The 25,557-nt window shown below is 40.2% G+C and overlaps 1 protein-coding gene across 1 annotated transcript in view; it reads right to left on the bottom strand.

The window, feature by feature from the left end:
• Positions 1 to 3,913: 3,913 nt before the first annotated feature.
• CDS1 (CDP-diacylglycerol synthase 1) overlaps positions 3,914 to 25,557 on the bottom strand; it is a 29,151-nt gene continuing 7,507 nt past the window's right edge. Inside the window, exons 2-13 of the mRNA XM_066548948.1 lie at positions 24,804 to 24,931; positions 21,709 to 21,805; positions 18,422 to 18,519; positions 17,979 to 18,118; positions 16,397 to 16,455; positions 14,017 to 14,099; positions 12,502 to 12,589; positions 11,466 to 11,534; positions 10,370 to 10,522; positions 9,709 to 9,828; positions 7,822 to 7,925; positions 3,914 to 6,679 (exon numbers count right to left, since the gene is read on the bottom strand). Coding sequence (XP_066405045.1) covers positions 6,550 to 6,679; positions 7,822 to 7,925; positions 9,709 to 9,828; positions 10,370 to 10,522; positions 11,466 to 11,534; positions 12,502 to 12,589; positions 14,017 to 14,099; positions 16,397 to 16,455; positions 17,979 to 18,118; positions 18,422 to 18,519; positions 21,709 to 21,805; positions 24,804 to 24,931 — 1,269 coding nt within the window. The 3' untranslated portion in view covers positions 3,914 to 6,549. The remainder of the gene's footprint in view (positions 6,680 to 7,821; positions 7,926 to 9,708; positions 9,829 to 10,369; positions 10,523 to 11,465; positions 11,535 to 12,501; positions 12,590 to 14,016; positions 14,100 to 16,396; positions 16,456 to 17,978; positions 18,119 to 18,421; positions 18,520 to 21,708; positions 21,806 to 24,803; positions 24,932 to 25,557) is intronic.

Genomic DNA, 25,557 nt, shown 5'->3' with positions numbered 1-25,557 from the left:
TGCCTTGGCACAGCGTCCCCCACAGTGCCAGCAAAGCCAGCCCCAGCCCCCAGGCAGCTCCGTGCAGCCCCATGCCACAGCCGGCCTGTCCCTCCTGTCCTGTCCCTCACGTGGCGCATCACGTCCAGGCTCAGCAGCTTCCTGTGCATCTGGGACTTGGCATTCTTCACATGGCTCTCCATGTCTGTCTCTGACACTCTCTGCTGCAGAGCTGCTGGGGCTCCAGGGGAGATGCAGCCTCCTGTGGAAGTGCTCTCCTGGGAGTGGGCACCCCAGGGCTCCGCACTCCTTCAATTCCCCATGGCCAAGGTGAGGCCTCACAGTGTCACAGTGGTCTCTGGGCATGATGCAGCCCCTCATCACAAAGCCCTGGCAGCTGAACCCAGGCCCCACTGCCTGTGCACATCTTCCATGGCAGACAGAAGAAATTATACAAAAACATTTTATCCCTCATTATCCCTTCTTATACCTTAAGCAGATAAAAGAACTATAAGACAGATAGTTCTGATGCCTGCAGGAGCTGTCACCTGCTTAGAGGTAATAAAAATACCCTGTGAAATTTAAAACTATACTTTATTGCAGCTTTTTGGGCTTGAACCAATTTTTTATATGCACACAACTCAAGTAAATTGGGTAAATTGACAGTTTAGTTAAGAAAATCGAATACTTACTATATAGATATGTGCAATAAATTTTATTTGTGAAGTGTTTGTAGTAAAAATATGAAACATATCTAATCATAGTCTGTCTGAAGAGGAATCATAGGCTGGTCTCACAAAGCCACGGCCAAGAGTAGTCTGACAGCAGGATGGCCAGGCTGTCACCGACCCATCAAGATCTGCATCCATGTCAGGGTTGGAAGCTGCTCCTCCTGCTGTGGGAGTTCTCTTTCAGTGTCTCCTGCTGCCATGGCAGGGTGGCATTTCTCCTCGGAGCCCTGCACTTGGGACGGGCCCGGCCGTTCCACTGCAGCAGCTGAGGAAGGCTCTTCTTGCTTGGCAGGGTGCTTGGGTGGTTCCCGCCATCCTGAGAGCTCTGCGGAAGCAGTGGCAGCCTGTCTCCATTGAGGTCTGAGGCCTGGGGCTGGCTGTCCAGAGGTGCTGCCTCTGGCGGCCTTTGTCCCCCCTCCAGGAAGGAATAGGAGTGGCATGGAGGCAGCTGCCTTGGCACGGTGTCCCTCACAGTGCCAAGCAAGCCCAGCCCCCAGGCAGCTCCGTACAGCCCCATGCCACAGCCGGCCTGTCCCTCCCGCCCTGTCCCTCACCTGGCACGTCCAGTCCAGGCTCAGCAGCCTATTCTGCATCTGGCAGTTGGCATTCTTCACATGGCTCTCCATGTCTGTCTCTGACACTCTTTGCTGCAGAGCTGCTGAGGCTCCAGGGGAGATGCAGCCTCCTGTGGGAAGTGCTCTCCTGGGAGTGGGCACCCCAGGGCTCCGCACTCCTTCAATCCCCCACAGCCAGAGCGGGGCCCTGCAGTGTCACAGTGGTCTCTGGGCATGGTGCAGCCCCTCATCACAAAGCCCTGGTACCTGATTCCATTTCCAGTGTATATCTTCCATGGAAGATATAAGAGACCATATAAAAACATTAGTTTTGGTTTTTAATCATTTTTTTTTATGCCCACAACTCAGGTAATTGGGCTAAATTGAGTTTTATTGAAGAAAAATTATAACATATTATATACAAATACATATACAAACAATCTGTTTGCAAATTGTGTGTGGCAAAACAATGAACCAGATCTAATTATAGTGTGCCTGAAGGGGAGTCACAGACTGGTGTCACGAAGACATGGCCAAGAACAGTCTGGCAGCAGGATGGCCTGGGGACAGCCAGATGCTTGGGGCACTGTCCCTGCATCCATCCTTGCTGTGCTTCCCTGTGTCACTCTCTCAGAGGACGCTGCTGAGGCTCAGAGCAGCTGTCTCCAGGCACCTGCCTGGTGCTGGGAGCAGGGGACTCACAGGTCATTGCCAAGGAACGCCCTGCACACAGCCCTGAGTGCCCTCCTGAACAGGGACTGTTGTTGCCATCATGTCAGGGACAGGGGAGATCTGCCATGAGGGGGTTGTGTGGACATCAGACAAGATCCTGCCTGCACTCCAGGCACTGGGGGATCTTCCCAGGGAGGAGTGGATGGTGCATGGCCAGTGCTTGTGGGTGTGGTGGCGCTGAGCTAGCATGGCCAGTGCTGCTCTCTGTGATGGCTGGGCCTAGCTTGCCCTCGCTTGGACAACACTTGACTCGGGCATGTGGCTGGCTCATCCTTGGTGTCCATGGGACCAACTGGGCCAACAGACATGCTTTTATAGGTTTGCTTCCATCTGAAGTCAGAAGGCTGATTTGTGCATCTGGACATGACACAGCATGGAGTCTGGCAGAGCTTGCTTTTCTCTCTGTCCCGGAACAGCCTATGCTTGTATCACAGTTTGTCACATCAGAAACAAGGTCAAAGTTTGCAGAGCTACACACACCCTTCAAGTACATACAACCCCCAATGATAAGCCCCAGTTAGGTAGGTAATATAAGCCACTATTGGGCAATAAGAGCTCTTGGTATGTTTTCTTTAGAGGTGTGCATGATATCTGCCAGATAGCACGAGTATTTCACTTCCTGCAATCAAAGAGCAGGGTCCCAACAGCAGAAGTGAAAATCAGCCTCTTGCTCTGAAAACTGCGTGGGACTAGCTCAAAACTCAAGTTCCTGCTGAGCTGGAGACAACTGGCCCAGTCACTTCACATGGGAGCAGCAACCACTTGAGGAAGCAAATTGCTTCTATTGCACCTTGACATAGACAAGTGCAAGTCACCTGGCGGCATTTAAAGGGGGCCAAACCCTGACTTCCCTGTGAAAATATGTGGCCTTTACACAATCACTTGCAAAGGATATGTGCATGCTAACAAAATCCTTATAATAACCAGTCTTTGATATCACCTGCTCCTTGAGGGATCAAAACGTGTCCCTGTAATTCACCAAGGAACAAGCATCAGTATTGAGAGGGCAGGGTGCAGTATGTATCCAATGAACAAATCCCAGTGTCTGTAGTACTCAGCTGTACAGTCATGGAGGACTTGGAGTGCTGGGCTAATGGCTAGGCTCAATCATGTTGAGGGTACTTTCCAACCTAAATTGGGTGTGTGTTTATGGGTGACACATTCCCACCTGTTTCTGGCATCCTGTCATATATAGGACTCATGCTTAAGTTCATGCAATTTGAAATTGCTAAACAAGGAATTGAATATCCATTTTATAATTGGGAAACTACTTGCAAGAGAAGGTAAATTGCAACTTAGGTAGTAGTACCAGCTGGACAAAAGGACTCTGTGTGAGTCCCAAACGTTACCTGTCTAGCAGGAGAAAACTCACTGCTAATTTTCCCCTTCCTTCCCTCAGAAGACCATTAGGAAGCAGACAAGGACCACAGGAAAGCTCTGTGCTTCTCCACAAGTTTCCTAAAACCCAAGGAAATGCACAGCCCACACCCAATTGGCTGAGGGTCAATGTTTAACAGATATTACACTGTGTGTAATTTAGAAATAAGATGCATTTTTTACCTGGCTTGTTTGAGGCTGCAGGAGGTGAAGGGCCTCAAATCCAAGACTTAAAAGGGAAGTAACAGGAAAGCAGGGAGAGGTGGCTGCCAGCTGCCACCCCTTCAGCACCACAAATGGTGAATAGTGATAGGTCCATATCAGTATTGTTGGAGTGAGCATCTTTAGGAAAAGATGACAAGCTTGCATATCTCTGGACATGAGGCACATTGTACAACTTTCAGCAACAGACATGGATAGTCTGAAGCCTGGAGGGGCAAAAGGTTGGAAATTAATAGCAGACTTTCTATTAAGAACACAAATGTAAGGAATCAAAGGATTATAAATTCTTGTTTAAAAAACTCCACCCACTAGACATGCTAGAGGAAATAGGAGGACTTCTGTCCCAATTTTATTTTTTTTACACACCTGCTTCAATGAAAGATTGAAACAGTCAAACTAAAACAGACATTAAATGCTTCATTTACCATTTACAATATTTACAGAATATACATTTTTCTTTTTTGCTCAGCAGGTAATTATAGCCACTTGGGACAAAAGTGCAAGTGAAAGGAATCACTGATGTAAAAAGTTAAGTTCCCTGTTGATCATGTTGCAATGCTTGAACTAACAGAAATAGCCAGTGTAGTAAATTCTCTTTATAGTAACCAAGCATGGATGTCACTTCAGAGACAGATCCTGCTCAGTCACACCATGCCTAAACCAGAAGGAAGCTATTACTCTACCTAGAAAATTGATGAGTGAGTTCACAGGTGATCCCATCTTCATTTTAACATTGAAAAGCAGAATTGCACTATTGAATTTTCTATTGTGCACATTGACAGCAATTAATTTCATATGCTCTGTTGTATTAAATACTAAAATATATTTTAACTTCCTTATTGTACATGCTATAAAATTACACTAAAAATTTCAAGTTTCAGAAGTAACAATTACCCTTTTACATATATGTTCTCTATATATTTTTAAAATATTTAGATTTTTTTAAATACCCAGGATAAAGATATACTAGTTCCAGTATGGCTGCATTTTATCATAACATATACCAGAGTCCCATACATAACCAAAGCCTCATCTAAAAGCTAGTTTTGAAGATATTCTACTTTGTTTCCTTCACATTTTTTATTCCTTTTTTTAAAAATCATCTTTCCAAAGGTATATGTGCTACCTTTTAACTTCAGGTTATGCTCTATCTGGAGTGAGGGCTGAACTTCAGTTCCCTCCAACTAATAAGCCAAGTCACAGAGCCACTGATGGACAAGCAGCAGGTGATGTTTTTCATCTCCTGGAGTGTTCCTTCAGTACAGTACTGCAATCTCCAAGTCAGACATAATTTAAGTCTGTCAAGACTTGACATCAACAGGAATTACTTCAGACCTGGATTTTGTTGAATCTACAAGGGGCTGCCTTTCCATACACAAGCTGTACAAGCTCAAGTGCAAAACAGAGTGCATGGTGGTCTCAGCTACATGGTGTTCAATAAAAAGCAGTTTGAGTTTCACTGATACATCTTATCACCCACCTAAGTGATTTTCTCCACAATCCTATCCTCAAGTAGCACCAACCATTTAAATTTTAATCTTTAGTATATATACATACATCTTTTAATAATTTATATACACACACATAGATATGGCATCAGTATGTGGAAAAACTTATTTACAGTTAGTTGGAAAAATGAAATTGTATCAATTTACAGTATATGAAGACAAAATTGGCATTTGTGCTTTCTGTTTGTACAGCAGAAATTTTTGTCATTTCAAAAAAAGTTCATACTTTTATTTGCATCAAGACATGTTACATGATGAAAAAAGTTGTAAAACAACTAGGATTTAGAATAATGGAGCATTAATTCTCCTCATATATCCCACTAAGTCTACAGAATAGTTGCTTTCTATAAAAATTCTCCATTCAAACCCCTCTGTGGTTACCCAAGCTTGCTTGAGGATCTTCTTAATAAATAATGATACACAGCAGAAGAACCACACATCCTGTCTTGCACTGTGCACATTCATGAGATAGAAGTTTCTGCCTTCACTGAGTAACACACTGATGCACACCACTTAAACTTAACTTTTTAGTCAGGACCTCAAAGTGCCTTTAAAAAGAAGGAAATACCCCGGTTCTACAAAGCAGTTAGGAGGCACAAGGAATAAGGCTTGAATTACTGTCTTCAGACACTGACCTGGCCATGGAAACTAGGGACTCAACCTTCAGATTCTCCCTGATCCATTTATTGGGCTGGAGAATTCTGTTTTCTCAGGTAATCTCTACTCCTGGAGGTACACACTTGTTCATGATGTGCAATGTTAACAACAACAACAAAAAAAAGCAGCTCCACAGCCCAAACTACCCAACTGTATTTCAATGCCCAGCTGTATTTCCATAAATGTACTTTTCTCTTGAAAGCATGAAATGGTTTCATAAGAAAGCTGTTAAATTAAAAACAGAGCTAAGTTTAATCTTCATAACAACTAAGTAAATACAGGTAGTCTGATACAGCAGGCTCGAACTACTTCTTTGACCAGGCTAACAAGTGTTTTCTGGCCAATAGTAATTTCAGCATCAGCCTACACAGAAGTTACTGCCTCCCTGATGTGTTTACACTTCATTAACCATTGGAGACCAAAAAGGTATTGCTAAGATATACAGCTTTAAATAATTCATTAAAAACTTACAGTGAATTTCATAATTTTTTTCTTAAATACAAAGACTGGTAGGCTGGGTGCTGAAGAACGACTGCTGCCATCCATCTCAGGAACTAAAATGCACAGCATGTGTACCATCACTTTGTAAGCATTTGAATTATTTTAGGAGGAAGAAATCTTTAGTGTCCTAATAGGAAGTCATAGCATTCACATTCATTTCAGGAAACATTCACTTTTTCCAGACTACAAACTACTCTTCCTTTAGCCATTATTTATGTGCACTTTTGCGAAGTTTTTTCACAGGCTTCTGGTAGATGGAGTTTTCTTCTAGTCCTCTGTTTTGACAAACTACCCTCTTAGAGATGGCTGCAAGATCCCTTTTTCAACGAGGTGAGATTTCAGGGTTTTATACACACTTAATTGTTGTTCAGGCTGAAGTATCAATAGCTGTTTCAGTAATTTGCTGGGATTTGGACCCCTGTCAATGAAAAAAAAATTTTTGCGACCACAGTTCTAATGAGCCTTTTAGATTTCTTCTTGCTGCCCAACCAATGCCTTCCCTTTCTTGAGGGCACCAAGTTACAGATTTCTCCCAGTCTGTCTCCTCAGGATGCATGGGTCAGCATGACAGGCAAAGCATACTCTTAAGCTAAATATAAACAGAAACTAAAAAGCATTTCTCTTTGCTGTCAAATAGGGATATTAAGAAGGCTTATGACAAATAAGATTCCTTGACTTGTCTTTTATCACTGTAATAATTTTTTTTATTAGCAGATCTTTATTTAGTGTCTGTTGTCTGCCAGATAAGCTATGTACTACTGAACTAAATGGGAAATTGGCCAAGTCAGTAAAGAAAACTGCAAATTAAACCAAGCTTTTCTAAATATCAGCCTCATTTTTAGCTAGCCACTTACAATCTACTTCTAAGATGAACCAAATATAAGGCAAAGAATCTGTTGCTGATTAGGTATCTAGTAATTATTTAGCCATATCCATTTACAAAACTAAGGGCATGTCTTGATTTGGCCCCTTGAACCACCTCTGCCTCAGAAACTAAAATGTCTGTTATAAGAGAATTGTGATTCCCATGATTTCATCTTGAAAGCTGGTGTCGTTCAGGAAAGATGAGCAATATTTTAGGAAGATGTCTCCTTTCTTCAACTATAGCATTTTCATCTTAAACAGAAAATCCAAAGCCAAGCAACTGAGAAGTACTGAATCTCATGGGAAGAACTGCAGTCTCTCAACCTACAAGCTCTTTAGGAACCACACAGGGCAAGCAGATGCTGCACAACCCTCCTGCCTGAAACCCCATCCTACACCTTTCTGTAAGCAGTAAATTCTAGTAAAACTTCTGATAGGCTGCTACACAAAACTTTCTTGTATTTCAAGTATACATTACCTTCAATAGAAGTCACAGAAACATTCAGGCATAGTTTGAACCCAACACAATGTCCCTAGGCAGGAACATTGTTTTCTTAATTGTCCTGTATTTGAAGTGACTGGATAAATCCTATTTAGCAACCTGCAATCTCTGCTGTGCTAACATAACTCCTATGCATTCATTATGGCACAGCTCCTGTGCATGTTTCAGTAATTAATATTGTAAAAAGTCCATACCTTATGAAACTGGTGATATAGACATGAACAAAAGTGGCCATCAAGTACTGACAATCAAAGCGATCCATTATCCCACCGTGCCCAGGGATTGTGTCTGCAAAATCCTTTTAGGTGTGAAGGACAAGAAGGGGAAAGAAGAAAAAAAAAAAGACGGTCAGTGGTTCCCGTGAAACACACAAATGATGTTATCTCTTGGCAGCAGCACGCTAGGGCTGCAAGTAAGCCAAGGTTTCACTGCCCGGAGCCAAAAGTTAGCAAGAGGCTCCTTTGCTAAAGGAGTTTTTAACTGCAAAGGCAAGCCAAGGGGTGAGAAGAAAAAGAAGAGAAGCAGCAATTTCTCCAGTTTTATACAAGAGGACAGTAGTAGGTCAGGTGCAGGTATGCCAGTACTGAGAACACTTGTGTGCCTATATACACTTTGTTTTGTAGCAAACCTCTTAAGCTGCTGCCTGTTGTTTCTTCCCTCTGCAGAATCTAATTCTCCTCTTTAAGACCTTTTTTTGCTTTATCACCTACCATAGTTAAAAACCATAATATGTGCAAACAATATAAATTTATCTAACAGAATAAAAAAACACACTGTGAAAAAATTATCACTACTTAAAAAAAATGTATTTCTGATGCAAACAAAGCTTGATACACTACCTTTGTGTTACCTAGCTCATCTATAGAACAGGTTTATCAATCAAAATACCTTCAGACATCCTTTCCGTCAGCCACACTCACTCGTGTCCTCTCTGAGTGAAAACCCTGACCTTAGTCACATGGGGTGACCTCCAGCAAGTTAAACTAGTTCTACCCAATGCGGGGCAGGCATGGAGGGCACTGCCTTCAGCAGCAATTCCACAACATCCCTAACTTCTGTCAGTCCTTAAGTCATCACTTCGGGGCCCAGAAGTTTTAAAAGGAATCTACTTTTTTACCTATCTACTTTAAGAATAAGTGCTGCTTTTCAGCAGCATTTTTTTCATCCCAAATTCCTTCTTCACACAAACAGTCCTTTGCTATGTGGCTGTACAGGTATGAGAGTGCTGTGGCCTGCAAAGTGCTGGGCAAGCTGCTGGGACCAGCACGAGAAAGAGGGGTAAGTACAAGCATATGTACAGGAGTTCAGCACAAACAGAGAGGTTTACACAATTCTGTGCAAAGCACATGCCAGCTTGGTGGACATACAGAACAACAACATGAACAACAAGCAACAGGGTAAGAATTACAGCAGTCCTACCAAGACATAAAGAAGGTCAGGAGAAATTTGGGGCTGCCCTCTTGCCATACTCCTGCTGCCATATAATACCAGCCAAGGACAGCATTGCCACAAGCGACAGCGCACACCTTGCAATAAACAGAGGGTAGCAGGTCACATAATTTGCCAGTACACGCTCCTGTTACAAGGCAGATGTTTGGCAAAGGCAGCCAAACATCTCATGCTTTGGTGAGCCTGACACACCAGCATCTGCCTGTGACACCAATGCCACCTGTAAAAACCAGCCAGCCAAAATCTGAAGGGTAAACCACTGTCAGCACTTTTGAGGTGTCTACAGATTGCCCTTCATGTCAAGTACACTATCTCACATCTTGCTTGTCTAAACCACTTCTACAGCACGATTTGGAAGAACAATTATTGTCCAAATTATGTAACCAAATTATTCTTAGATTTCCAGCATGAAGTCACATGCTGACTATGCAAAGTTTGAAGAATATCACACAGACACACATCTGATAAAACTAAGTCCTGCTTCTGATACTAAAAACCAGCCAAAACATTGTTGCAACTCAGTAGAAATACAATTGCAATGAAGGATTTAAAAAATCCCTAACCCACCAATTTATCTAATCCAAAGAGAAAAACAAAAGACAATTTAGAGGCTTACAGGATTCATTACATACCTTGATTTTGAAAGCTCTTTTAAAACCACTGGCAAAGAATCCTCCAAATGGCCCAATTAATGAGGCAAATGTTGACAGTGCAAAGCTGTGCAACTGAAATGGGTACATATTCACTGTTTCCTACAAGAAAAAGAATTAACACTGTGTTTCAATACATTTGATTGTAGGCATCTTTACCTTGCATATTTAAAGGGTCAGAGAGTACATTACATATAACTATTGCTGGTAGTACTTTTTCACACAGCACAGAAGTAATGGCACAAACACGCAGGATTCTGTGTGAAGAAGAGAGAGTAAAACTCCAATCCTAACAGCAGCTACACCCTACAGGCTTACTTCAGCTTGCCACTAATTCCAGCCATAACAAGCCTTTGTCCACTTCCCACAAAAAATTCAAAGGTTACTCTTTAAAACTAAGTTTGCAAAAAGCCTAAGCAGCATCCACGTGCAGCACGAAGAGAACACAGGCCTCAAGAACACAGGCAGGTTCCCTCGGGTGACCACATCCCCTGTGTGAGCAATGGAGGGGCTCATGGTATCAACCCAGTTCTTAAGGTTAAGCTTTACCAGCATTCAGATACCCTTCTAAAATTATTTGGAAACCCATTTAAGCTGGGAAGCATGATTTCAATTTTAACCAAAGCCTGTTTTTTTCCCTTACCCATCCCAACACAGCCTGAAGCAATGGTGGCACAGAGTACTTCTTCATATGGAAGAGCTCTGAAGGTTCACACTCTGTCACAAATCTGTTGGTTTCACTGTTGTATTCCACAGGGCAGACAAAATACTGATGTTGAGCCAAAAAATAGGAAAACTGAAAAGCAAAACAAGAAGTCCTGAATTAGGCATTTGTTATTACAGTCAAAACCCCCACAGTAAATGGCTTTATCACCACAAGCTCAGGGTAATAAAAATCTTTCTAATAAGAGACACAGAATGGAGAAAAATCAGCCTGCCTTAACTAGAGAGTGCCTCAACAAGGCAGATGCTCCATGAGCTTAGTGATGATTTCCCAAATTATTTTCCTTTTTCTATCTCAGATTTCTATCTAGTTATCTTCTGTATTATAAAATCCAAAAATGTCATCCACTCATAATTTTTTGAAGTTCACTTGTCCATTAAAACTTGAATATCTCCTCCACTAAGTTTGGCTATTATGAGTTCTGCTGACCTTGGTGAAAAATTACTTATCACAACAGTTATTTATGATGGTATTATCATCTGTGCATATCATTAGAGTAAATTGTTTTCCAGGGGAAATATCATTATAAAGCATGTAACACAGAAGGTCTACTTCACAAAGCATAAATAATGCTACTGATAAATTTCAATTTCTAAATAGGGATGCGGCTAATAGATACAATTATTCCAGATACTGTAACAGAAATGGCAGAAAATGGTCAATATTATCTCTTCAGTAGAGGTTAAAACCTTGCCTACCCTTTCCAGCTAGTTATGAATTGCAGAATTCTCTAGGCAAAAAAACACCCTAACCCTGAGGCTTTCAGGAGTTTGAGATAAAATTAGTTATAAATTTGGATATTTCAAGTAAAAATATGAAGACTGCTTCTATATAAAGAAATTCCCATGTGCCTGAAAATGTTCAAGACCAGGTTAGATGGGCTCTGAGCAATCTAGGGTAGTGGAAGGTCTTCCTGTCCATGGCAGGGGGATTGTAAAGAGATGACCTTAAAGGTCCCTTCCAAACACAAAACACCACCATTCTTTGGTTCTATGAGTGTCATGCGCTTACTTACAATAAATCCAAATACAACAGTGGAAAAGAAGCCTCCAATGAACCCCTCCCAGGTCTTCTTGGGAGACAGCTAGGCACAAAAGAGATAGTGTTAGTCCATCAGTTAAATCATTCCACCCCTTTTTACTGTATTTATTGATCTTGTTTGTGAAAATTAAAAATTACTTATATTATACTCCTACTTTTCAAAGGTTTGTGTGAAATACTGAATGCCAGCAGCTGCAGCCACTGAATCTGATAAACAGAAGAGTATGGCCCTCACCCATTCCAGGCAAAGTGTGGAAAAGCCAACCAACCAACTTTGTCTGGTGCCAGTGGCCAATTTGAGGGAAGGGAGAGCTCCCATCCCATCTGTGGCTGCTGTCTGAAGGCTGCTGCTGACCCAGGTTAAGCAGCTGAACTCCCTTCATACAGAAGACTGGGAGACCTGCACAAGCACACCTGAGCTGTGTTGGAGACCCACTGCTGGGGATGCTCCTCAGGAGACACCAGCTCTCTGCACACAGACTGGATAACCAATACAGCAAATAACTAGAGAGACCAGTGTGTGACAAGCTGTTACCAAATTCTATCACATTTTCAATTTAAGAGCATTTTAGTATAAGAACCAAATAAATTCCCAAAAGTTAACATGGCAACCTCATGGAAATAATTAATGGCTTTCTGTGGGGTCTTGCATAATCTACCAGATTAGGAAGATTAATGCTTGAGCCCTTCTCAGTCAACAAGAGGAGCAGGTATATATGACCTTATTTCAAAAAAGTTACTGTGCAGTAAGTATGCAGCCAAACATGCATCTGCAATCCTTAAATAATGCAATAGGCTCAACTGCATTATCCTGTAATGCCAATATCACATTCACATTAATCATATTCAAAATTTCAGGAACAGGATAGTCCGTTTGGGCTTTTTTAGCAAAGCTGTGAATCATGTAGTACAGTGTAAAGTATTTTTTTCCATTAACATGTTTTTGAACAAGTAACAAAATTGCTATAAATTGTAAAAGCTCGTTAGCAAGGAAATGCCTAAGCACCTACCTTAATTAATGGAGTTCTGCCAAAGAAGAACCCAAAAATATAAGCGGTAATGTCATTGCAGATAACACTTGAAATTGGAACCAGAAACCTAGAGAAAGACATTAAAAGTTTCACAGAGAAAAACTGCCTGAACCTAAACACTGGACAAAAATTGAAAGAGCCAAATTTCTTTCTGGGAAATTTTTCTGCAGTATTTAGAAGGAATTATGTTTCATAATGTGTTTGCCTTTTTCCCCATGAGCACCACACTTAGCTATACTGGTTTTAGTCTTCAACCAAACTACATCATAACAGATTCATGTTAGTTCAAGTTAAAGTGTTATTTTGATGCATGAGCTTAAAACATGAACAGGCTGGGTTTTTCCTCTGAGGCTTAAAGACTGGTAGCACAGGTAAGAAGCAATCAACATGTTAATGTTTTTGTAACATCAAAACAAGCCAATTGTACAAAAAGTTTAAATGACAGCTAAATTAAGAAAATATCTAGTTTTCCTTTATTTTTTCCCTTCTTATCAGTTTGGAGCAGCTTTTAAAATGTTCTTTGCATGCAGTCTGCATCTGAAGTTGTTATTCAAGCCTATTAAGCTCTCTTTTCTTTGCCCCTCCTTTTCAAAGCAGGGATGTATTAATAAGCTAAAAGTCAGATTTTTTGATCTCCTGCTGAATTGTCTAGCAAGAGTGGCAATAAGAAATAGTAGGCTAGCAAAGCAACTAGGTTCAGCTTTTGACATGTGAACATAATCACTATGAAAAGTATTTGTAAATAGAAACTTTGTCAAAGGCTTTGAGCTTTCTTTCTAACTGTAAGTACGGCTTGTCTGCAATAATCTCCCCAGATGTATGTATATCAGGAAGAGGAGAACATACAGCATTATGTCCTTGGAAGAACACAAACCATCTTCTACATGCTTCTTCTTTCTTTCTCAACTTGAAGAAGAGAGGGGGAGGAAAACACACCCGCTCTCTGAGGAGTGGCTTTACATAATCAAGTTTAACTGCATTGCCAAAATTTAATGTATTACTGAAAATGAGGCACAAATGTTGCCCAACCATAACCAAGATTAAAACTCTCAAAGTATTTTAAGTACTCTGAATTTATTTGAACAGGACAGGCTGCAAGGAACATAGCCAGATTGGGGATTTCAAATTAAATGGTCCAACTTCAATAGCTCTGAGCAACTCAAAGCTCCAAAGTAATTGCAAAAGAATTGCTGGATATTCATTTGTTCAGCAAAATGCTGTGGAAAGGATCTGACCTAGCATGCAATCAATCCTATTCCCTGCAAGTAAATGAAGTGATTGTTCAAAACTATCAGACTTGTGTCAGTCAATCTAGATAAAGAGGTTTCTGCTTCCTCTCCTGTATGCTTTACCCCCACTCCCAATAAGACATTAATGCTCCTATAATTCATCCTGCTTAACTGTTCCCACAATTATTCGCTAACCAGATCTATGCAAAAGAACCAACCTTCCAATGCAATAGAGGTACAAATCAGTTTGTTACTGTCCCCTTACCAGATCATGCCTTCAAAGAGATTTTGGATGACAAGGTGAGATTGAGTTACAGTGATCAGCAAAGTGACATGAGTCCATGCGAACTGTTAACAATGCAACAACACAACAGTTAGTGAAAACACCGACCCGTAGACCTCCATAAATCCTGGCACATCAGCTACAGGAGCTACTGAGGAGCTCCTCAGGAAGACCAGTTCTAGTGATAATGCAAGAGATGAGTGCATACAGTATATCACAAGTGAGCTGGCTTTCTTAAGCAAGTTCTAAAACTTCAGCAGGCCTCTTCATCACTTACCTCCACCCAGAATTTTTTAACATGCAGTTTTAACACCTGATTTAATAAGACATACACCTCCAGCATGAAAGCAGCAGAGAAGTTTAAGCAATGTGATATTCTGTATATACATATAACAGACATGTTAGAACTGTAACAATAAAATGGCAATGAACTACTCAGGAAAGAGTACTGTTACACAGATGTGGATGTCTCTCATAACTTATGAAACATGAAAATTCTCAGGATTAGCAAAAATGAAGTGTTTGTTTTTAAGGGCATAGTCATTTAAACAATCATTTAGTTCAGTACTACTGTATGCACTTGGTGTTTAATCTGTAGAGCCAGTGTACAATAAAGTGGTTTCCAAACAGGTTACCAGTAAAGATCCTGCAATGGATTTTATTTTCCAAACGCTTTTAAATCAAGAACTGGTAGTTTTCTCATGATACACCAAACTTAGGTACTCTAAATGTCTGGGCCATTTACACTCGAAATGTCCTACTTTAATTCTCTTATCATGTGTTTACCTAAGGCAGTCAGACTCTACTTCCAGATAAGACAACTCAAGAAGCCTTAAACGGTGGACTGGGGAGGCTACAAGAAATGACAAAAGGTTTCTGAAAGGATTACCTGCTGGTTAATTAACACAGCTCTGCAGCAGAGATTTTAGCATTTGTATGGTGACATTGCAACACCACCTAAATCCAAATGCCTACTCTACTAGAATCATGGAGCAGTTTGGTTGGAAAGGTCCTTAAAGATCACATAGCTCCAACTCCCTCACTACAGGCAGGGACACCTTCCACTAGACCAGGTTGCTCAAGGCCCCATCCAACCTGGCTTTGGACACTTCCAGGGATGGGACAGACTCTCCTTTTCTTCCTAAACACAGTGTTGCCACACAGTAGATATATGGCTTCACTTCGTTTTGTTGCAATTCCTGGGTAGTCACATTTTAATGTTTTCTGGGCAGACACCAAGTCACGCGACTGACACTACACATTTTCACCTTCTTTCCAGAAGATGAAAAAGGAGAAAATAATGGCCAGTGAATATATTTAGGTTGTGCCAATCTAAAGATGAGGAGGTTTGGGAGTTTTTTGCAGATTAGAAGAGAAAAACTAGGAAAGCTGCATCTCACTGTCAGGTAAACTCTCTTACAAACAGGGTATATTATTTTGAGTAAAAGATCTTTTTACATGTTATTATAAGACGCAGTTAAGCCCTGGTCTAGAATTGGGAATCCTCAGTGGTAAAGTGCTACCTAAAGCAGTGCAGAAACAGAAGGGTTAACTGCATTGCCAGAGCTTTAGGAAATATTTAAATTGTGCAATGCCCTGATTGCTCAAGTTCTTTCAAGACAGGAGCTGTACTGCACTGTTGTTTCACTGTGATTTCTAATCATTCCTACATAGAAGTGGGAGGTAGGGTGTTGTCAGTGGGGTGTTTGCTTTGGTTTTAACCTGTAATGTTACAGAATTAGTTTCCAACATATAAGATACACATAAGAAAAAGGTTCATGCTGTTGCTTAGCTACTATGCTGATTATTAGGTGGACAAATATGAGAGATGAGAATGCTGGTTTCTTTTAATTCATCAATGATCTATTGAGACACTGCAGAGCAAAAGACCAGAACAGCTGTGAAATGTCATGGAATAAACACTTCACATGGGCGTTGAGATCAAGACCCTTCATGGTACTTCAGAGGGGCCTCTAGAAAGCAACACTTGAATCACAATAATCACTTTCCACACAATGCTGAACTGTTTGGCTTCAGATCTGGCAGGGAGATGGATCTCCCTTCTCCAGGAAGCTCTTTCATATCAGCCTATCACTAAGGGAAACATATTGTGTTGGACTTGCACAAGGCCTCACCAAGGACAGCTTGTACTGACTGAGAGGCCACATTCTAGGATATAATAATAATCATCATCATTTGGAAGGTGAACAGATACAGTCCAGCACGACTTGATTTCATGTAACTCTCAATTTAAGCACATTTTCCACGCCACTCTTCCAAACTATTTTATGAGCACACGGACATGACTGTTTCTACTGGCATTTGGAATATGAATGAGCACAGCAAAGTGGGTAATACACACCATGTAAAACTGCAGACGATAATGTTTCTTCACTAAACTCAAAACAAACATGCAGAATCCTGTAAAACAAAGCAAGTGCAGTTTGTACCATCTTACATTTAATGACACTGAACTGTGATATACCAGTTATTCTCTTCCTTTGAAACAGTTTTTAATCCCTCTGCTGCCAGAAGTGTTGGCTTATATTCAGTTAAAATTACATATAGAGTTATTCTCATACAAGACTACGATTTAGTTGACACAGATTTAGCTAACATCAGTAAAGAACATCCATAGTAAACCATCAGTAAAGAACAACCCTCTAGGCACACACAAGGTCCTATGGTGGACATCAATTTTTAGCAAAGGAGATCATCACTTTTAAAAACCACTCAAACGCCAGGTCAACAAACTAGTTTTGAATACTCAACGGAAGTAAATGAAAGGAAAAGACCAGCTTGCCCCTTTCCCCCAAACAGGCACATGACTGCAGGCTATGCAAGTGTGAAGCACAGGTGTTGGAGAATTCAGCTGACCAAAAAGAATTTTCTGGGTGGCTAATTGAGCGCTTCTTCTCTCCTATGGTAACTTCCTGCACCACCAGGGGCCCAGAGGCCCTCAAAAGACCCTGAACCCCGGGGATTGCCCCTAAGTGACCTCACAATCCCAACACCAGGGGGCTCTGCTATGTGCTGCCTCCTCCTTTTGCTCATGCTTGGCTTGTCTCATGTCTCCCCTCACCAGCTCACAAGGCTTTATTTAAGTTAGTTTCCCCAAGCCAAAGCCAGCTGAAAAAGGTCAAGTCCTGCAAAGCTGGTTTCAAGTTTGTGATCTAAGCACTGAGCAGAATTTTTATTTGGTTTAAGGAAAAAAATCCAACAATAGAAAAACTGACAGACCATCACAAAGATCAGATTTCTCAGTACACTTTAGAAATATTTGTAGCATAGCAGGCCCTTGTTCCTTAAACCAATCTGAGTCTTCAGCTGATTTAATTTTATGCTAAACTGCATTGCTGAAAAAATGTATTTACGTGTTCACAAAGCAATACCCCAAAAAAGTACCAACTTGTGTCTCTTCTTCCTAGAAAAAAGGCTTTTAAAAGTTTTTATTTGGACAGAGAGGAAATTTTTCCATGAGGAAAGTATCTGAATATGTTGCAGACAAAATTAAGACTCAGGCATTTTGACTAATCAGTTTAAAAATATATTAGTAAATCCTATTACTGGAGACCTAGGAGAACACTTGCACAGTAAAGAATCAACCCAGCACAGCAATTACACACAGAAGTCATCTCTAAAGCCTGCCAAAATAGTATCAGGTCTTCAGCAATCAAAATTAATGCTTGCCAACCTATTTTGAGCACTATTATCTCAACTGTCTCAAGATCATCCCCTTGTTTAGGCTTTCTTCTTTTCAGTGAATGCAAAATTTGTACTCATCTTTTCACAGGAAAAATATAACTGCAAACACCTCATTTCCTCAAGCATTAAGAGGAAAAAGAAACAGGAAAGGCATAATGATGGGGAATAATTAATATTTTAAAATTAAATGAGCAAATGCAGCACAAAGTTCTTTCATTTTTGTGATTTCCTGCACTTACCTGTTAAATAGAGGGCAAAAGATATAAATCTGTGGTAACGAATGAGGAATTGCAGCTGTTCTCTTCTTTGCACAAATGTAGCAAAGTAATCAGCTACAGTCTCTCCATAAAAGAAGTAGTTCACACAGAGCAAAAAGTACCTGCAATATGCAACATCTAACAGTTATTTTAATAAGACAATATATATTAAATGCAATTATTAAAAACAAAACAAACAAACAAGGATTTATTTATAACAAGTTAAAAAAGATAAGTAATAAAATGCCAACTGATTTGTCCAAGTTCACAGGGGGAACACAACTACAAAATTCTGTATTAGAGACAGATGTCAAGTTTTATGTCTGCACATGACCCACAAAGCTGTCATTCCACCACAACAGGTGAGGAAGAAGATGATTTAAGTATCACATCCTGGCTTATTGATGTTCTGGCTTGCTACTCACCAGCTGAGGGATCTAAACCATGGTAAATCATACGAGTGGTAGACTCTGTAACCAATAGTAATGATTTCGTGATAACACTTCACTTGAATGCTTAAGACCTAAAATAAGAGAAATAAAAAACTTTGTAAAAACTTTGCTGCAGTTGTTTCTTACAGGCAGTAAGGAGCACTGCAGCCTGCATTAAGGGAAGACATTATTCTGAAGTCAAATTCCAGTCAGAAAACAGCTTCAAATCAAATCCAAGGAAAAACTAAGCTCCATTTAAAACTTTAAAAAATCTCAAACCACTGTACATGAAGGAAAAAAAACCCACATTGGGCTAGCTTCAAGAATATACTTGTGAAACATGAGAAGGCTCCTGACCTTTCTGCATTAAAACAGTTTGATAGCAGCAGGTCAGAAATGTGTCCTGTAAAGAAAACTCTCCTCATTCTTTTGGCTAAGTTTTATCCTTACATTTAATTCTAGAGATATTTTCTGGGCCCAATGGAAAAAACTAGCTGTGAAACACAGGACACCTAGGTCTTTCACTTGCAAGGATCTCATTAAGGGTTATTAGCCTTTATGATTAGAGGCAAAGCTCATCTAACCCAGGTCTGAATGTCACACCCTCCCAGGCCTTCATTTGTTTTGCTGACCTCACTGCTTCCCTGCACTGCCGGCCTCAGTCGGGCAGTGTGTCCTGTCATGCCTTTGGGCTTCAAAGGACTCTGCCACGTCCGTCCAATCCGCAGACTCTGAGTGGATCAGCAGACGTATGGAATTACCAAACTCAGTGCCCGGGCGATGCCGCGCAGGGGCGGGAGCACCAGTCTGCCCGCGCAGGCGGCAGTGCCAGCGCTCAGGGCTTCGAGCAGCCCTCGCTGCCGGCGCATTCCATCTTGCTCAACGCCTGAACGCGGATTCAGAGTCTTACACCACCTCAGCAAGTTAATTTTGAAGCTCCCCTACCTTGTGCTCTTTCTTCTGCTTGGCCAACCTTACAAAACTTAAATGCTATAGGCAAGAGCAACATTACAGGATTGCACTTTACAGTGGAACAGGGCACCAGGGTCCAAGCCACAGAAGCCTGTTACCCATGTAGCCAGCAAATGCAGAGCATACATTCCAGCTCTTTAGAGCAGTCTCAGGTCTTGTCCTCCAAACCTCACTGGATTACTCCTCCTACAAGTCTCTGGGCATTTTCAGTCCCAGTATTGAGATTTGGTTTTAACATTACAACTGTTATTTAAATACAAGCTATTGTATTCCAGTCAAATTAAATAATTCATGAACAAGGTTGGGTTTTCCCTCCATTCTCCTTTTTATGTAGTCTCGAATATCAACTTAATTACCAGCTCATTATAATAGAAGACAGACTTTTTGCTTTATGGCACAAAAGAGGAACTCTATTACAATTCTCTACTAACTATGATTACTTTTTGGTTCATGTCTTGACTGCTTGCCCGTGATTGCAATCTCACAGTATACCATGAATACACAAAATCACCCAGCAAATTAATTAGTTCCTTTTCATTCATAATTATAATTCTCAAATGTAGCTGACTACTAAAGGATTGATTGTGGGGGGGAAAAAAAAATCTTTTTACAGCAACCTGCACTTTAAAAGGGCCTTTTTTTTGTTTCTTCATACACTAAAAAGAAAATGCTCCATGAATGAGACAATGAATTAGTAGTTTGTTATGTCATTCATCTGAAAACAGGAAATATTAACCAAACTAATTCAGGTGTAGAAACTGCAATGCAGACCATAATGCTGGTGAAACAGCATTCCAGTCTCTCAAGACACTAGATTTTATGACCTTTGGAAGAAGGGGCAGGTGACTCAGGATGACTACAAGGATGTTGTGAGGTTATGCAGGAAGAAAAGTAGAAGGGCCAAAGCCCAATGAGAATTTAATCTGCCTACTGCCATAAAAGACAATAAAAACTACCTCTATAAAGACATCAGAAGCAAAAGTAGGGCTAAGGAGAAGCTCCATCCTTTGTTGGATGCAGGAGGAAACACAGTGACAAAGAACAAGCTGAGGTTCTTGGCCTCTTTAGTGGTAAGACCAGTTGTTGAGCTGGTTACCCTGTCCCCTGAGCTGGGAGACAGGGGTTGTTCTCCTCTCCTAGGTAACAAGTGAAAGAAAATGGCCTCAGTTTAGATGGGAGCAGAGGTTTAGATTGGATATCAACAAAAATTTCTTCATCCAAAGGGCAGTCAAGCATTGCAAGATGCTGTCCAGGGCAGTGGTTGAGTCACCATCCCTGCAGATATTTAAAGGATGTGTAGATGGGGGACTTGGGAACACAAGGTAGTGGTGGACTTGGCAATGCTGGGTTAACAGTTCAACTCAATTATTTTAAAGGTATTTTCCAACCTTTAGGAATTGTATTTAGGAATACAATTCTAAAATTGCCTCATAGGAGGCAAGAAAAAAGTTTAAAAATTTTGATACCTGAACAAACTTAGAGTCAAAAATCGAAGCAGTTACCTAGAAGAATCAATTTCAGCATATTAAAAGCTAAATTCCTGTCTGTACCTTTCTAAGACTGGAAAGATAGTTAAACCATCATTCCATAAAAATATCAGCAATTAAAATGGTGCAAAGAAACAGTAAAGGCTGACCTGCTATATAGCATGTATGATTATTATAACTTTTTTTATTGTTATCTTCATCAGTATTTCACTTCATGACCTAAAAATGCACTTTGTACCTCAGAAAGGGATCTAGCTCCAACTTACAGATAAATGCAAGGCCACAATGAAGCCTCATAGAGAAATATGGAATTAAATGAGCATGTCAGAGGAAAGCCTTTCATGCCAGTTGCAGACAGGAGGCCAGGGCTGCCTGCTCTCCTTAGCCTCAAAATGCACCTGTCTCTTAATTTTTTGGTTTAAGATTTTTTCTGTTGTTAGTGGATCTGGATTTTTCCCTGAATTGGTTTTGGTCTGATTTTTATTTGTTTGCTTTTTCAAACAACTTCAACATGCAACAGCAGGTGATACAAACTAGTCAATGAAATGGATGATAGTAGTTAAGCAAGGCAACAGTAATTCAACTTCTTGGAGCTACTTTAATTCCTAAAAAAAAAAATAAAAAAAAATTACAGTATCTAATAAGTCCTTTATCTGTAAGGTCCAGTTTTTAATCCCTCAAGTGTTTTGCAGAAGTATTTACATTAACAGAAATAAAAGACAATTGCTCTGAATTGTCCATGCAGTTTCCTTTCAGCTCAGGCATGATGAATGAAGAGATCAAATAACTCTTGCACAGAAGAATGCATTTAAATAAACTTACCAGAAGCATCAGCATAAATGATCCCAGATATATAATCAGAAAAAAACCAGAAATCATAGCTAGGGAGAGAATTCCACGAATCCACCAATTTTTCCACCTATTTAAAAAAAAAAAAGGCAGCAAGCAGTTATAAATGAAAATGAATTCCACTTCCTCTGCTAACTAAAGATTAAACTGTATTAGAAACAGTGGGAAAAGCAGAAGTTTTTGTGTTTAATCAATGCATAGCAATAAACACAGGATCAAGCAACTATCCTACTGAACAGGATGCACAGTAACAGAAATTAAAGTTGGACACCTTTCTTCTACCTGCGTGCTGCCTCAACCCTGCCAAATGTCATTTGCAGTGAATTGGTACAACCCCATATTGAAGCTGCTGTGAAAATACATCAGGACCCTCAAAAGCATCACGTCAGCTGCAAGACTGATGAGAGCCCAGCCATGCAAGGGCTGGCATATGAAAGGAAGGCTGCCAGACAAAAAGCAAATGATTCTTTGAGGAGTAACAGACACAGAACAGAACCTCCGAACAAAACCTCCTTTCTACAACAAAGTAGCTCTTTTGCCAGGTAGAGGGTTATCTATTGGAAGCAGTTCTACGCTCCTGTGAGCACTGGAACCAGAACAGGAGAATATGTGGCAGTTGGGGTTGATGGGTCAAACTAGCTGTACTCTTTGACCTTGTAGATCTTGGCAGCTGCTAGTGGCTACCTAAGGAAAACAGAATAAAAATTTATGTTACTACAGAGTCATAGAATCATTTGAGCCGGAAAAATATTTAAGATCATCGAGTCCAACTGTCAGCCTAGCACTGCCAAGTCTACCACTAAATCATGTCCCTGACTGCCACATCTACACATCTTTTAAATACCTCCAGGGATGGTGATTGCACCAGATCCCCAGGCAGCTTGTTCCAATGCTTGACCTTTTTCCTAAATTAAACCTCTCCAAACTCCAAAGCTCTTTCCTAAATTAAATTTTCCTAACATCCAACCTAAATGTCCTCTGGCACAATTTGAGGCCATTTCCTCTGAAAGTCCACTGAAGCAACTAACCACAAGCTACTGCTGAACACAAAGCCCCCTACTATAGCCTGAAGACATTCTTCCTAATGTTTTGCTTTGCATCAGTCTTGTGTTTCACTGCTTCACCAGGAGATACACCTGGTTCAGTGTTAGTTTTGAATCAGACTCCAGTTCCAATGTAAACGTCAATAATTTGATTTTCTAGAATGTGACTCATTGACAGGTTAATGGCAGCTACAGCTACTAATTAGATTTGCCTTAAGTATCAGAATAGAGGCAATAGAGGCTTTATCACAACATGTTTTATGCTGCTCTATGATGTGGGATACACAGTAGCAGCTTGGCCCTGGTGGCATATCCATAGTGAGCAAGCTTCCTCCAGAAGAATTCAGCTTCCTTTATGAGTAATGTTAAAATACCACATGTTACCTTGGGGGTGTTGGCAAGCACAGCACTGGAAAGACAACTTCAGTAAGACAAGAAGCCCCAGAATTTAGGAAGCCACCTGGCAAGTTTATTGTACCCCAACTCTCTGCTAGAAAGTTATAGACACCATTACTTTCAAAGGTCAAATACAAGGAGTATCCACATTTCTGAAAGGAACAGTGCAGTCCAACCATGCTGCACATGATGAACAATGACTCTGCTGGGATTGCTGGCTACTAAACTGGCAGGTAATTTCAACTTCAGCATTCATAAAGCACCAAGAATTTAATTTTACAGTCAGAGCACCCTTTGTACACTTTGGTGCAAACACTCAAAGAATTTCAAGCCCATGAAACAGGAAAGATTTCAGCTGCACCTCTTAGTTGCAGGCTTTGAGGTATCACCATGCCCTTTGAAACAAGTCTGATTTGGAGACCTAAGACTTCAACATTTAACACAATGACAGAACTCTGAAACAGACAGTCCTTGCAGTGTGATGGTAATAGAGATTATCACATTCTGCTCACAGTTGCTGCAGTTTAGAAACAGGCTTTTTAAAACCTGAAGCATTACATCTGCTTATAGCTCATGGACATAACAGAAATGGACAACAGATTAGAAAATAAGCAAGTAAAAAAATTCATTTCACAGTGCTATTGGAGATATCTGCTGGGGACCAGTTGTATTACAAGGATTTGGAAGGTTTTAATTATAGTCTGGATTAGAGATCCTTCTTCTGACTCTTGCAAGACCTAAGTTGCTTCTAAAATATACACTGTATATTGCTTAATTTGTTATATTGAGCATAACATATATATGACACCCATATTCATTTTAGTAGGTAGTTTTTTGGTATCTATCATGTAAATGCTCTTTTGTCGCGTTGGTGAAAAAACCATAATGCAACTTACTTGCCCCAAAAGCATTTGACTGATCAGGTGTTGTAAAGGGACTGCATAAAAATTATACAAGGAACTTTATCCAACAGCCTACAGGAATATGCACGTCCACACAACTATCTGTACACATACACATCCCCTCACATTTGTTGGCCATCAAGATCCTGGGAAGATGGAGGTAGAAACTTAAGTTTGAAAAGAAACAGCAAGAAAAAAAAATATTGCTTTAAAAAGTATGGATATATCAGTTATGATGTATTTAACTGTACAGCAAATTATTTAGAAGTGGAAATATCACAAGAATCTAGCAAATCTTGAGAATTTACTCAAGAAACCTTATCTTGAGAATTTACACATCTTTTCATTCATAAACCAATCCACCTCTCAATCTTGGAGGTAGGATATCAGTTTATTACAACCTCCAGAAATAATCATTCTGTAATTCAAATTCTTTAGGCCATGTTATTGCAATGCTTAGAGTCAGTAGATATTTATATAAATTGTGTTCATTTAGAAAAGCATGCAATGGGTAAACACAGGTGTATGCAAAAAATAGTCTACTGAAGGGACTATCAAAGCATAAATAAGTCAATAATATCCAGCAACAATTTATCCTTGAAATTTTCACACCTACCATATAAAACTTAAAACTGCAGTACAATTTGTAAGACTTAAAACTGCAAGATAACCTGTATGACTTTTAGCCACCAGCTGTTAAATTTGAGATATCTTTCTTTCACTGTACCTGGCAGATAAGCCTGACAAAGCCCTCTTGAGGATTTCTGGAGTGCTGTCTGTTGGTGGAGGAACATCAGGAATATCTGAATCACTTCTAAGGTCCAACTCATGAAGTCTTTCTTCCAAATCCACTTCCTATCACAAAAAGAAAAATAAAACTATCAGAAAACTCAATATAAAATGAAAGATTATCAGATCTTTTGTCAGAAAACAGTATTCCGAGTCAAACATTAGTTTAGGAACTAAACTACCTTCTAAAGAAAACTGCATTACCTTCTAAAAGAAAACAATGGTATACTAGTGAAACGAGATGTTGTAGGAGACAAATGTATGCCGGTAAATGTTTATAGGAAGGCCTGTACTTGGATGTTGTGACATTACCTGCTGTACTCAAGAAACTTCCCATCCTAGGCATTACTTTTTCATGGATCTATGTTTCCAGAAATACTCCAGCTGACAGAATACTGGAGTTTGACAGAAATCCTCAAGCCTTTAACACATTCCCTCATCTACATCTCAAACTACCCTTCTATGGAATAAGGGGAAGGTTAAATGTCACATTAAGAAGAAACAATAGGAAACTTAATGCATGAAAAAACTATACAATGAGAAAGGTTGCTGGAAGTTTTATACATGGTACATTGAAACCTCAGGCTTGAAAAGAACAATCCAAAACCAAACTGTGAAGTGACCGAGTGTCCCATGGACAGAGTATTACTCAAAATAATTTTGTGTATGACTGGAACACCATAATTCTTTCT

The sequence above is a fragment of the Molothrus aeneus genome, chromosome 4, assembly GCF_037042795.1.
Source record: "Molothrus aeneus isolate 106 chromosome 4, BPBGC_Maene_1.0, whole genome shotgun sequence".
Lineage (NCBI taxonomy): Eukaryota > Metazoa > Chordata > Aves > Passeriformes > Icteridae > Molothrus > Molothrus aeneus.
This window is presented reverse-complemented; position numbering and strand designations above follow the sequence as displayed.